The sequence below is a fragment of the Hemitrygon akajei genome, chromosome 3 (genome assembly GCF_048418815.1).
Source record: "Hemitrygon akajei chromosome 3, sHemAka1.3, whole genome shotgun sequence".
Taxonomy (NCBI): Eukaryota; Metazoa; Chordata; class Chondrichthyes; order Myliobatiformes; family Dasyatidae; genus Hemitrygon; species Hemitrygon akajei.
Genome location: NC_133126.1, coordinates 180346265 through 180361066, shown reverse-complemented (window position 1 = coordinate 180361066; position 14802 = coordinate 180346265). Strand labels below are relative to the sequence as shown.

The 14802-nt window shown below is 41.3% G+C and overlaps 1 protein-coding gene across 3 annotated transcripts in view; it reads right to left on the bottom strand.

Moving 5' to 3' along the window:
- Positions 1-14802, bottom strand: part of trpc1 (transient receptor potential cation channel, subfamily C, member 1) — an 86198-nt gene that overhangs the window by 2556 nt on the left and 68840 nt on the right. The window contains exons 10-13 of one of the 3 annotated variants that reach the window (XR_012098412.1): positions 12670-12848; positions 11519-11720; positions 3514-3708; positions 377-639 (exon numbers count right to left, since the gene is read on the bottom strand). Coding sequence is in view for 2 of the 3 variants with exons in the window: in XM_073041516.1 (XP_072897617.1) it covers positions 412-639; positions 3514-3708; positions 11519-11720; positions 12670-12848 (804 nt within the window). In the remaining variant the exon portion in view is untranslated. Of the gene's footprint in view, positions 1-99; positions 640-3513; positions 3709-11518; positions 11721-12669; positions 12849-14802 lie in introns of those variants that run through there. The other 2 variants (XM_073041516.1, XM_073041517.1) reach the window with 2 other exon arrangements.

Genomic DNA, 14802 nt, shown 5'->3' with positions numbered 1-14802 from the left:
TCACACATACGCATTTTTCTTTGTCCACAATCATAATAAAAATGTTAAGATTGATGTCAACCGAGTCCTTACCTTTGTTGAAATCATTTACAAGCGTCATGGAAACTTGTAAATTTATTAATTGCCATTATAAAGGCCAGCTTCACCCATAACATTAAACTGCCATTTCAAAGTCTGATTCTGATGACAAATTATTTTTAAACACGGCACAAACCATATAGATGGGAACTGTTCAAAAATGTCCACACATAAGTAGTGTTATATAGGATAGTGATTAAGCAGGATGTTGATTAAATAATAAACATTTGGCAAAGACGATTATAACCAAAGGAGTCATTTCATGTAGTCGGATGCTTAGAATAACATGGCAACATACTTCAGTATCCAGTCCCGTGAATGTTGGAATACTTGTTAATTCCGTGAATAGAACATGGCGTACTTTGCTGTCCTGAATCCAAGAATGTCTCTCATTTCATTGCGAAATTTAGAGAGGTCTTGCCGTAGTTCATTCAGGTTCTCTTCAGTGGCCTGGTCTGTACTATGCATCTTTTGTCTCATAGCAGTAAGGTAACGATGAACTAAGCAGCACATTACCTTCTGGTAATTTTCATCCTGCTTATGCTTGAGGGTCTTCCATTCCTTGTCAGATTAAACGAAAAACAAAAGTTATTTAAAGGCAGGTCATGTTTCAACAGAGAAGAAATGTTAGAAACCCTTCATGTTGCTCTTTAAAGCCATCTCCTTAGCAAAGCCTTGTCATTCATTCTTAAATGTCTTTTGCCTCAGCTTCAACTATCATCTGACTTTGCTCCTGTAAAGAGCTTCAGAAGATTTCATCTATTAGTAAAAGAGGCTATTTAAGACACAGTTAGGTTGATTTTCACATAGCAGGGGATCTGAGTGCGTGGCCATATCAGCCACGATCTTACTGAAAAGTGGAACAGGCTCGACAGGCTACATGCTCCTGCTCCTATTTCTTACGTTCTTATTATTGGGACATTCTCCAACAGCACGAAGGGAGTATCTTCACCAGAAAGATTTCAGCGGTTTAGGTTAGCTCACCTACACCTTCCACAACTCAGTCAGGCATGAGTAACAAATATTGGGCTTGCTAGTGACAAATACCAAAAATTACATATAGATTTTTAGAAAATCCCATTATTTTTCCTCATCATACTCTAAAGACATTGCAGGATGTGCCACTGGTGTTTGTTTAACACTCATCTCTTAACTAAATCTACCAGCAGAATAATTTCTCAACTATAGTCTTGGGCACATACTGTATATATAGCTAGGGTGCCTAAGACTTTTGCACAGTAGTAACTTTATGTATTGCACTGTAACACCGCCACAACAAAAATCATGATACATAAGTGATGAGAAACCTGATTTTCATATGGGTCTCTATTGTGGACTGAGAGTGGAAAGGAGGTAGGGAGAGGGAAATCATGTTTGGGAAATGCCTAAGGGAGAGGGGAGGGAATGGGAAACACCAGAGAGACATTCTGTAATGATCAATAAACCAATTGTTTGGAATCAAATGGCCTTGTCTGGCATCTCAGGACTTGATGTGTCTGCATCTGTGCAACCTCGCACCCCAGCACTCTTTCTCTGCCACCTGTCCCACACCCTCCTGCACCATTCCCCACATCCTTTGCTCCTGCTGTCCATTTCACATTGACAAATACTATACTGTGCAAAAGTCTCAAGCACCCCAGCTTTATATATGTGCCTAGGGCTACGTCCACACTACACTGGATAAATTCGTAACCGAAGCTTTTTCTCCTCATTTTTACCCTCCGTACACATTAAAACGGCGTTTTCGTCCCCCGAAACCGGAGCTTTTCAGAAACGCTTTCCAGGGTGGGTATTTTTGAAAACGCTGCTTGGGCAGATCAGTGTGGACGGGGTAACCGGAGACTTCTGAAAACGCTATCAGATGGCAGCGCATTATTTCATTGTTTTCCTGAATGCAAACTAACAATTTCAGAACAGACGGCAAAGAGACTGAAGCCAGAAGAGTTAGAAATGCACTCACCAAATACTTTGACCCATAACTTACTGAATAAGTAAGTATACTCACTTTGCCCTGTTTTCTGTCCTTGCTCGTGTGAAGGTGGTTTACCTATTTATGCAAGTACTTCTCTGACAATAGATATGTGACAGCCTAATGTAACATCGTATGGAAATACAAGATAACACTGATGCAGACATGTTTTATACATTTAACAAGGTGCTTTATTAATGCAACAGAGTTAATCAGTTTTTCAATGTTCGTCGTCAGCTGGGTCAATCTGCCTGTGAACTCGTCGGCTGCCTTCGTACACTCCAGTATTTGTTTTTTTTACTTTTAAGTTCTCCTGCGCGAAAGCCAACAGCTGTCCATCGTTTTAAGTTTTTCCAGACTGTAACTACACAAACACGCTCTTTTATGGCAAGATTCGACACTAAACATGTTGCTTGTTTTCGGTAGATGTGTCCTGCGCATGCGCAGGAGGAGGAGATTTGCCGAAATCTCCGTTTCAATGTGGACGGAGGTATTTTCAAAAACACATAGTGTGGACGCCTATCGTTTTTATGTGAAACCGACGTTTTCAAAATTATCCGGTCTAGTGTGGATGTAGCCTAAGACTTTTGCCCAATACTGAATATCCAACAGTAAATTAGGATCCCAAGAATGTGTGAATTGATGCTTTTATTACGATAATGACACTGAACCGTACTCTAATGGCTTTGACGTTTAGGATAAAGAGTTACATAAACTGTTTATTTAACCTTTGTTTCACTGATGTATTTTGCACATGTGTAAGAATGCTCAACATATACAAATAACATCTGGAAGTGGTTTACTATCAAGCACAATTGAATTCACAGTTGTGTCACAGAATACCAAGCAGGCCAACAACTTACACTGGACAAGATTTAACAAGCCGACACCCAACAAATATTAAAAGGCAGTTTAAGGATATTGGAAGTGCTTTTAATTGCTGGAATTATATAAATATAGTTTAGGATTTATCACACTATACATGTTGCAATGTCACGGGTGGCAAACCGATGACACGCACAAAAATTTTGATGGCATGCAAAATGCAGTGCCACGCCTTGAATCTTTAAACCCCATCCGTAATAAAAAGATACATAATGATTATCTGGCAACACGAGTGAATCTGCAGATGCTGGAAATAAATAAAAACACAAAATGCTGGCAGAACTCAGCAGGCCAGACAGCATCTATGGGAGGAGTTAGTGACAACGTTTCGGGCCGAAACCCCTCATCAGGAGAGATAAAGGGAGTTTGTTTTTTTTAAAAGAGAAAGTCACAGTGCTACAGTACACAATTTTATTTTGAAGATTATTGCCATTTTTGCAACAAGCTCTCAAAAAGATTCACCACCTTTGGTCCAAGGTGTTCACTTAACATATGGGTACGAATCAGGCTACTGATGGTATTTTCAAGCCCATGCAAGCATCATTCATTCTTTAAACTCAGTGTTCAAAGTGTTTACTTACTTTAAGGCTGTTCTGTCTTTTCACCTTTCCTGCACTAGTATGAGAGCAGATCCATTTATTGAGACTCGTGAAGAGATAGTAAATGGTTTTTGGAGACGGGATGATGTTGAATGGCGGGGGCAAAGTACACTTATCATCAAAGTAGCTCAGCCACAGCTTAGCGCGGGCAAACTTCCACTCCTTGTCCTCGTGGTTCTTGTTTGGAGGTGAGAAAAAGAAGAGTTCAATGAAAAACACATTGAACACTACAATTTGTCTAAATATTAAGATTCCAAAAAGATCCTCTGGGAAGAAAGCAACAAAATTGTATAAATGCCACAATCTGGTTACTGACAGAAATGAACAGCTATCTTGCTTGAAAACACGAAGTACACTGCAGATGCTGTGGTCAAATCAAGACATACAAAAAAAGCTGGATGAACTCAGCAGGTCGGGCAGCATCCGTTGAAAGAAGCAGTCAACGCTTCAACGCTTGCAGTTGACTGCTTCTTTCAACGGATGCTGCCCGACCTGCTGAGTTCATCCAGCTTTTTTGTACGTCTTATCCTGCTTGATGTGCTTTTCATTTCCACGTGAAAATAGAGCGATCCATGGTGGGTTATCAGTTACATCCACTGTCATTATCCTCTCCCAGACCAACATGAGATAACACTCCACAAGCTCCAATGGTATGGCAATGAAATTCACAAACTTGATACCAGAGTTCTGAAAGCCAGTACTCTAGTCCAAATTTAGTAATTGACATCCAGGGGGACTGGAAAAATACAGTACTGTGCAAAATTCTTAGGTGCATTAATATAACTAGGGTGCCTAAGACCTCTGCATGGTATTGTAGTCATTTTATGTATTGTACTCTACTGCTTCCACAAAAAAAAATTCATGACACATGTGAGTGATGATAAACCTGATTCTAATATGAGTCTCTATTGCGGACTGGAAGTCGGAAGGAAACAGGGGGAGGAGAAACATGGGCGGGTAAAGTAGAAGGGCGAGGGGAGGGAGCAGGAAGCACTACAGAGACATTCTGTAACGATTAATTAACAAGTTGTTTGGAATTAAATTACCTTGCCTGGTGTCTCAGGTCTGGATGAGTCTGCACCCACATCACCAGCCCCATCTGTCCCCCACCTTCTTCTCCAGCCCTGTGCCTTTTCCACCTATCATTTCCCAGCTTCTTACTTCATAGCCTCTCACCCACCCACCTGCCGTCACCTATCACCTTCTAGCTTGTCTTCCTTCCCCACCCCCACCTTCTTATTCTTGTATTATCCCCCCTTCATGATACACTGGACAAACAGAGGAGCATCTTCAGTAACAGATTGATTCCACCAAGGTGCACTACTGAACGCCACAGGAGATCCTTTCTCCCTGTGGCTATAAAACTCTACAACTCCTCCTCCTTAAGTATACAAGTACATGGTTTCATTGCACATCTGTATTTTGCACTATTACTTTTTAATGCACATTTTGTATTTTTTTGTACCTCAATGCCTTATCTCTATATTTTAAAAGTATATATTTCTGACTGAGCAACCTTGGGATAAATAAAGTTTTATCTAATCTTCCTTTCCAGTTCTGAAGAAGGGTCTCAGCCCAAAACATCAATTGTTTACTCATTTCCATAGATGCTGCCTCATCTGCTGAGTTCCTCTGGCATTTTGTGTGTGTTTCTATGTTGGAATATTGTTTATTGAATACAGTCCACCTTCAAAACTATAATTCCAAGCAAACTCATTTCCAAACTCCAAGAACCTGGAGCCAACATCTTCCTCTGCAACTGGATCTTTGACTTCCTGGCCAACAGACTGTTATCAGTAAGTTTAGGCAGCAACAGCTCTGCCAACACAATTATTCTCAGCACTGGTGAGCCACAAGGTTATGTCCTCTGTACTCAAAATTGTCAAGTTTGCAGATGATACCATCATAGTGGACCACATCTCAAAATAACGAGTCAGGGTACACAATGGTGATAGAGAGTTTTGTAACATCATGTCATGACAACAACCATTCCTTCAAAGTCAGCAGAACAAATATAATTGACTTTGGAAAGGGGTGCAATGCACACGTTCCTGTCCACTGCAATGGTGCTGAGGTTGAGAGGGTTGAGAACAATCTGTCCTGGTCCAACCGAGTAGATCCAAAAAAGCTCACCAATACTTCTACTTCCTCAAGTGGCTAACGAAACTTAGCATGTCAATAGACAATAGTTTTTTTTTCATTATTTTTTTTCCTTTTGTTTCTTTTTTCTCTTTATTAGTTATTAGGTTGTTAGATTAGTTTTTCTAGCATAATTTTTTTTTCTTTTTCTCTTTTTTGTTTTTTTTAAATATATATTATAATATACCTAGTTTTGCTTTATTTATATGTTACTTGTATCGTTCATGATTTGGGAAGACTCATTTATATTGTAACTATTGCTTATGTATCCTTTCATGTTCAGTTTAAATTTGTATGTTTGTAATCCCATTATCTATGTATTAATCTTATTATGTTGATATTAATAATAATAATAATAATAATAATAAAAAGATTGGAAAAGAAAGAATAGACAATAGGAGCAGGAGTAGGCCATTTGGCCCTTCTAGCCAGCACCGCCATTCACTGTGATCATGGCTGATCATACACAATCAGTACCCCGTTCCTGCCCTCTCCCCATATCCCTTGACCCTGCTCTCTCTAAGAGCTCTATCTAACTCTCTCTTGAATGCATCCAGAGAATTGGCCTCCACTGCCTTCTGGGGCAGAGCATTCCACATATCCACCACTCTCTGGGTGAAAAAGTTTTTCCACATCTCTGTTCTAAATGGCCTACCCCCTATTCTTAAACTGTGGTCTCTAGTTCTGGACTCACCCATCAGCGGGAACATGCTTCCTGCCTCCAGCGTGTCCAATCCCTTAATAATCTTACATGTTTCAATCAGATACCCTCTCATCCTTCTAAATTCCAGTGTATACAAGCCCAGTCGCTCCAATCTTTCAACATATGACAGTCCCGCCATTCCGGGAATTAACCTTGTGAACCTACGCTGCACTCCCTCAATAGCAAGAATGTCCTTCCTCAAATTTAGAGACCAAAACTGCACACAATACTCCAAGTGGGGTCTCACCAGGGCCCTGTACAGCTGCAGAAGGACCTCTTTACTCCTATACTCAATTCCTCTTGTTATAAAGGCCAGCATGCCATTAGCTTTCTTCACTGTCTGCTGTACCTGCATGCTTGCTTTCATTGACTGACATACAAGAACACCTAGATCTCGTTGTACTTCCCCTTTTCCTAACTTGACTCCATTTAGATAGTAATCTGCCTTCCTGTTCTTGCCACCAAAGTGGATAACCTCACATTTATCCACATTAAACTGCATCTGCCATACATTTGCCCACTCACCCAACCTGTCCAAGTCACCCTGCATTCTCATAACATCTTCCTGACATTTCACACTGCCACCCAGCTTTGTGTCATCAGCAAATTTGCTAATGTTACTTTTAATCCCTTCATCTAAATCATTAATGTATATTGTAAACAGCTGCGGTCCCAGCACCGAACCTTGCGGTACCCCACTGGTCACAGCCTGTCCCCATCAGCCCTTACCAATGTTAATCGATACGCCATAGAAAATATCCTATAAGGACATATCATGGCTTGGTATGACAACCACTCTGTCCATGACTACAAGAAACTGCTTGAAAATTGTGGACACAGCTCAGCACATCACAGAAACCAGTTTCCCTCCATGAGCTCTGTCTTTGCTTCCTGCTGCACTAGTAAAGCAGCCAGTATAAACAAAGATCCCACCCACCTCAGACATTCGCCTTCCTATAGGGCAGAATATGCAAAAGCCTGAAAGCACATACCACCAGGCTCAAGAACAGCTTCCATCATTATAAGACTATTGGATGGCTTCCTAGTACAATAAAATAGATTTTTGACCTCGGTCTGCCTTGTTATGATCATTATGGCCTTATTGTCTACCTACACTGCAATTTCTCTGTAGCTGTTTCACTTTATTCTACATTTTGTTATTGATTTACCTTGTACTAGTTCAAAGGACTGCATCATGATCTATATGAACAGTTTAGAAGACATGCCTTGGTACAGGTGACAATAATAAACCGATTTCAATGATTCGAATGAAACCTGTGGAATGCAACAGGTCATAATTGTATAATAGTCTACACAATAGTTCTATAATGTAGAATATACTATTTAGATGAGACCCTGGAGGGTTTTGTTTGATTGCCAGAATAAATTACACAAAATTTTCTCTCAAAAAAATTTCTCTCATGGGATCAATGAACTGGGAAAATAAGACCTGTCAAGATAAGCAATCCTATGAGAGGCAATAGGCTTTATAAATGGATTCCTTTACTTTTACATACATATTTTATCAGAGGCAAATTCATCTCCTGGAAAACTGAAAATAAATTTGACTTACATTCTTTCATAATCATTTTAATGATTAAGAAGCAGACATTCATTAAACATTTTGCTATCAAGTGAACCTTCCATTCTGACAGTGTATACATCTTACAGGTGTGGATGTCCTAATAATATATTTCAAGGATTGGCTTTGTAACTAACATCCATTGTATTGACTTGGACTGGTCCTGAGTGCTTGAGAGGTAGTCCAAGAGTAACACAAGAGAAATATCTCCCTGATTGTTCATAAGTTACTGTCTTATTGCATCTTTTGAGATCGAGCAGGGGTATGGGACAAACAAGGTTGCTCTCCTAGGAGGCAGCAGAGTCTCAAAAGGGCCTGGTGCCTACCTTTTCTGTTATAATAACTCACAAAATTCATCGTCATCAACAGCCTGTAAGTCTGTACGACGCCATACCATTCCACATTCTATTATTAGCATAAGAGGGGATCAGTCTGCTTTAATCATAGAGACCAATACTGACATATACTCAACACACACAAAATGCTGGTGGAACACAGCAGGCCAGGCAGCATCTATAAGGAGAAGCACTGTCGGCTTTTCGGGCCGAGACCCTTCGTCAGGGCTAACTGAAAGGAAAGATACTAAGAGATTTGAAAGTAGTGGGGGGAGGGGGAAGTGTGAAATGATAGGAGAAGACCGGAGGGGGTGGGATGAAGCTAAGAGCTGGAAAGGTGATTGGCGAAAGTGATACAGAGCTGGAGAAGGGAAAGGATCATGGGACGGGAGGCCTCAGGGGAAAGAGGGGGGGGGGATCAGTGGGAGATGGAGAACAGACAGGGTGATGGGCAGAGAGAGAGAAAAAACAACTAAATATGTCAGGGATGGGGTAAGAAGGGGAGGAGGGGCATTAACAGAAGTTAGAGAAGTCAATGTTCATGCCATCAGGTTGGAGGCTACCCAGCCAGTATATAAGATGTTGTTCCTCCAACCTGAGTGTGGCTTCATCTTGACAGTAGAGGAGGCCATGGATAGATATATCAGAATGGGAATGGGACATGGAATTAAAATGTGTGGCCACTGGGAGATCCTGCTTTCTCTGGCAGACTGAGCGTAGGTGTTCAGCGAAATGGTCTCCCAGTCTGCGTCGGGTCTCACCAATATATAAAAGGCCACACCGGGAGCACCGGACGCAGTATACCACACCAGCTGACTCACAGGTGAAGTGTCGCCTCACCTGGAAGGACTGTCTGGCGCCCTAAATGGTGGTGAGGGAGGAAGTGTAAGGGCAGGTGTAGCACTTGTTCCGTTTACAAGGGTAAGTGCCAGGAGGGAGATCGATGGGAAGGGATGGGGGGGGGGGGATGAGTGGACAAGGGAGTCGCGTAGGGAGTGATCCCTGCGGAAAGCAGAAGTGGGGGCAGGGAAAGATGTGCTTGGTAGTGGGATCCCGTTGGAGGTGGCAGAAGTTACGGAGAATTATACGTTGGACCTGGAGGCTGGTGGGGTGGTAGGTGAGGACAACGGGAACCCTATCCTGAGTGGGGTGGTGGGCGGATGGGGTGAGGGCAGATGTGCGGGAAATGGGACAGATGCGTTTGAGAGCAAAGTTGATGGTGGAAGAAGGGAAGCCCCTTTGTTTAAAAAAGGAAGACATCTCCTTCATCCTGGAATGAAAAGCCTCATCCTGAGAGCAGATGCGGCGGAGACAGAGGAATTATGAGAAGGGGATAGCATTTTTGCAAGAGACAGGGTGGGAAGAGGAATAGTTCAGGTAGCTGTGAGAGTCTGTAGGCTTATAGTAGATATCAGTAGATAAGCTGTCTCCAGAGATGGAGACAGAAAGATCAAGAAAGGGGAGGGAGGTGTTGGAAATGGACCAGGTAAATTTGAGGGCAGGGTGCAGGTTGGAGGCAAAGTTAATGAAGTCAACGTTCTCCAACGGGATCCCACTACCAAGCACATCTTTCCCTCCCCCCCTTTCTGTTTTCCACAGGGATTGCTCCCTACGCGACTCCCTTGTCCACTCGTTCCCCTCCATCCCTTCCCACCGATCTCCCTCCTGGCACTTATCCTTGTAAACAGAACAAGTGCTACACCTGCCCTTACACTTCCTCCCTCACCACCATTCAGGGCCCCAGACAGTCCTTCCAGGTGAGGTGACACTGTGGTATACTGCGTCCGGTGCTCCCGGTGTGGCCTTTTATATATTGGTGAGACCCGACGCAGACTGGGAGACCGTTTCGCTGAACCCCTACGCTTGGTCCGCCAGAGAAAGCAGGATCTCCCAGTGGCCACACATTTTAATTCCATGTCCCATTCCCATTCCGATATGTCTATCCATGGCCTCCTCTACTGTCAAGATGAAGCCACACTCAGTTTGGAGGAACAACACCTTATATACCAGCTGGGTAGCCTCCAACCTGATGGCATGAACATTGAATTCTCTAACTTCCGTTAATGCCCCTCCTCCCGTTCTTACCCCATCCCTGACAATATTTAGTTGTTTGTTTTGTTTTCTCTCTCTCTCTCTGCCCATCACTCTGCCTGTTCTCCATCTCCCTCTGGTGCTCCCCCCCCCCCCTTTCTTTCTCCCGAGGCCTCCCGCCCCATGATCCTTTCCCTTCTCCAGCTCTGTATCACTTTCGCCAATCACCTTTCCAGTTCTTAGCTAAATCCCACCCCCTCCGGTCTTCTCCTATCATTTTGCATTTCCCCCTCCCCCCACTACTTTCAAATCTCTTAGTATCTTTCCTTTCAGTTAGTCCTGACGAAGGGTCTCGGCCCGAAACGTCGACAGTGCTTCTCCTTATAGATGCTGCCTGGCCTGCTGTGCTCCGCCAGCATTTTGTGTGTGTTGTTTGAATTTCCAGCATCTGCAGATTTCCTCGTGTTTGCTCTGATATATACTCAATGGGTTGCTTTGTTCCAGACACATTCACTCCAACCCAGCAGAAGACAGAATTGCATGACTAGAATAATCGTAACTATTAAATCCAACCTTAAATTCAAAATAATAAGGTTTTGATGACTGGACTGTGACATAAAACACTAGCAAAGGGAAATAGACGCAGCCAGCTTCATTATAGGCACAACCTTCCCCACCACCGAGGACATCTTCCAGAGGTAGTACCTCAAAAAGGTGGTAGTCATCATTAAGGACCCTCACCATCCAGGACATGCCTTCTTTTTGTTACCACCATTGAGAAGGTGGTACAGGAGCCTGAAGACTTATACTTAATGTTTTAGGAACAGCTTCTTCCTCTCAGCCATTGGATTTCATAGAACAGTCTATGAATACTACCTAAACTATGTGCATTAATTTAGCTTTGTGACTTGTAATAATTTTTATTCGTTGCACTGCACTGCTGCTGCACAACAGATTTCACTACGTATGTGATGTAGAAAACTGATCTATAGAGTGATGGTGGTAAAAAGCAGTATGGAACAGAACAAGGAAACGTGGTGGCACTGTAAACTATAGTAAGATGGGAGAGGACTCATATGTTGCATAATTATTGCAACAGACATACTATGTTGTTAGGCTGTTATGTAAATGTTCCATAACTCTGACACAGAATAAAACCAGAGAGATATTGAAATTCTCAACAATTATTCCACTTACTGCTATCATCTGGAAGCTTTTGTGCAGCATGGCTACTAGGAGCTTAGTTAGAACAATGACAACGACCACATTATACGTGCCAATGATGAGCACCCCAACGACAGACCGCAAGTCATCGGTGTAGCTGAACCTTGTTACAAACAGTGCCACGTGTGCCAAGGAGAAAATATACCAGAACAGGATGTAGCAGGTCCCAATAAAGCTGAAGGAAGAAAAGAAGAAAGAATTAAATCTTCACCGCCAACTTTAGGAAAAGGAGATTTAAGAAAAAAAATACAAACCACATAGCTATAATACACTATTATCCTGGATTTCAAGTACATGTAACAGGATTAATGTTGGCCGATTAGATAACACTGTCATTTGAAGTGTACTTTAGTGACTGTGAGAGGCAGGACACTTGAAAGGCATAACATCTTTCATGGTCCACACTCCTTGGTGTGGACAGAGTAATCTCTGTAAGTACAACTTTAAACCAGTCATTTAAAGCACACATCAATGACTTTTCTTGAAATTTCCTCCATTCTCTTTGTGGAAGGAATTGGTTTCTGGAGGATCTTCAAAGTAACACTGGCATCCTGGGTTAAAATGATTGTGCATCTTTCTATGACACTGCAGCTCAACCACAATGTGACCACCCATGTTCAATGTAATCAAAGCACAATAATGTCTACAGTCGTGCTTGAGGTTTTAACTACATGGAGATTCCAACTCAAACAAAATCTGATGCCTTTGATTCAGGCATTTAGAATTTATTACTGATTTTCCCCTTCCTCTTAGATTTACTTTGTTCGCTCCTGTCTGTACTCATTCCTCAGTAAAGACCAGCATGCTGACAAAACATGAGAATCTGTAATGTAGCAACCGTGGGAAATGCAGGATCCTGAAATCTTTCTTTGGTAATCCATAAAGGATCAAATACAAAACATGCATAATTGGGGTACAACTTGAGTACGACAAGCAGATTGTCGATTATAGCTTGGTAAAAGGGCAAAACAATCAGAAAACAAACATTTGCCACTAATTGTAATGACTGAAAGACTGCTCAGATCTAGCAACTCTGCTTTACACAATGGAAATGGAACAACAGGGTGATCCCACCTTCTGAAAAATCATTCAAAATAATAGTCACAAAATTGCAAACAACTCACGAGTCGAACGTGCTACTGCTCTGCTGCTCACAGTAGATTCCGGTGCACCCCTTGACTTCTTTCACTGTTGAAAGCTCCTTATCATGTAACTGAGTCAATCCAATGGTGAAGGAGATCAGCACAAGCAGAAACAATCCGAGGAACTTCCCAAAATCCTGCAGCATTTGCCCCATGGAAATCTGATCACAAATATCAGTAACAGATTATTAAGCACTTTAGATCATCAATGAAATTAGTCATATTCAGAAAATAATGGTTATTAAACAGTGAGTGCTATAAAAAGGCTGAAGAAATGCAATTTGGGTCTTGGTTTAGTCGACTCAGGCTAAAGGATGAACTCTGCAAGTTCATACCAATTAAAAGACAGGACAAGAAAATAAAACAAAATAAGACTTGCACATGTGGTTAGATCTTGTCTTCCAAAAACTAGCAAAGGCACATTTAGCAAAGCATAGCTTTACTCTGAACCTTGCCACAGCTCAAGTGCTCAATTCTGATGAAGGACGCCAGAGAAGTAGAAATACTCCAGTCGTTAATCCAAAGGGTTATCAAAGTAGGTAAATTGGAGCAATTTCAACTGTGGTCACTCCTCCTGCTTTCTTATAATTTAAGATGCATAGTCCTTATGTTCACATATCAGCTCTGAAGCACAGAAGGCCTTCATCAAATCCACTTGTATATGAAGATTTTCACAATGAAAAACAGGTATGTGAGCTGGAACCTATAGCATGCATGTGTCCTACGTAGAAATTGGATGCTTTATGGACCCCTTCCACTAAGCTACAGGACTACATAGATTCGCATAATCATTGATCAAACGAAGCTGCCCATTCAAAAAAAATGGACGGTTCCATTGTTTCTTCAGGAATCCTGGTGAAGAAAATATATAAAAGCCATGAACACAATTTGAAAGTTGGAAGAAAGGCTTTCTATTTCTCAGAACTGATAGGCCTCTAGAGAAGAAGGAAAAACAGATTATAAATTAAACTGTTTTACAATGATGCCTTTTTACATTTCCGTCATATTTGAGAGGAAAGAACCGATCAAACGTTATAACTAGACCTTTGAAAAACCATCTGGTTTTATTATTTACTTAGATTTTGTTTTTCAGCCCAAAAACTGCAAGCTTCGCTATTTGCATCAACGATGTTGACACGCTGTCCACGTTGACACAGCTCTGTCCTTTAGAACTGAATCCTGCTGGCTCAGCTTGTGAATCGCCAGGAGCGAATGAATTTACGCTTGCACATTACTCAAAAAGGTCTTGTCAATTTTAGAAAACCAACGTGAACTGCACGAAATAAGTAGAGGGCAGTAATACTTTGGCTTTGATCGGCCAGTGGCCCTATTTGCAATAGTTTTGCTTCATTTTCTTCGTGACTGTGTTAAGTAATTACCAGGAAATGTAACAAACCATCTGTGTTTTCAAGCCAGATGCCAACCACATTTTCCATACATTAGTTGGAGGACGTGAAAGGCATCATTGTTGTGAAACTCCAAGATTAATTCTATATTTTCAACTGTATTTGCATAATGTTTGGATTCTGTTTCAAAATGTCAATAGCTAACGAAAACCTATAAATCAATTTTGCTTTTTAAAAATAATAGCGTTAATTTAAGGAAATACAGAGGATGTCCATATCAAAGATCTTATTTTCCGTAGCAAAGACGTTTAAAATCATTTAATTAGATTTCATTTATATGAAGTTTAGATATTTATATTGTATTGCTTATGCAGCAGAATCCAATACATTTCCTCAAAAAGATCTTCCATCAAATCATTCTCCTGATTAAATGGCAGCAAAAGTCTACTTCTCAAATGAAATTATTCTTAATGAGGCATCTATAATTTAACCCTGGGTGTTGAGTGTTCCCTTGAAGTGGTCTGACTCATTCGAGGATTTTTAAAACTAGACTCTTCGTTTTTGAAAGCATACAACCGTATTTTTGTTGCAATCTCAACCAGCATCTCAGAACAACACTGAGAAAAAACTACTTAAGATATATTTTCATCCTTTTTGTTTAATGCCGTACTCACGGATTCAGAAAACGCAACACTTTGGCCAAACCAAGGGCTGTCATTGATATAATATCTGCTTTATATTGGTTAGCGTGGTGGCGTTTGTTGTGTTG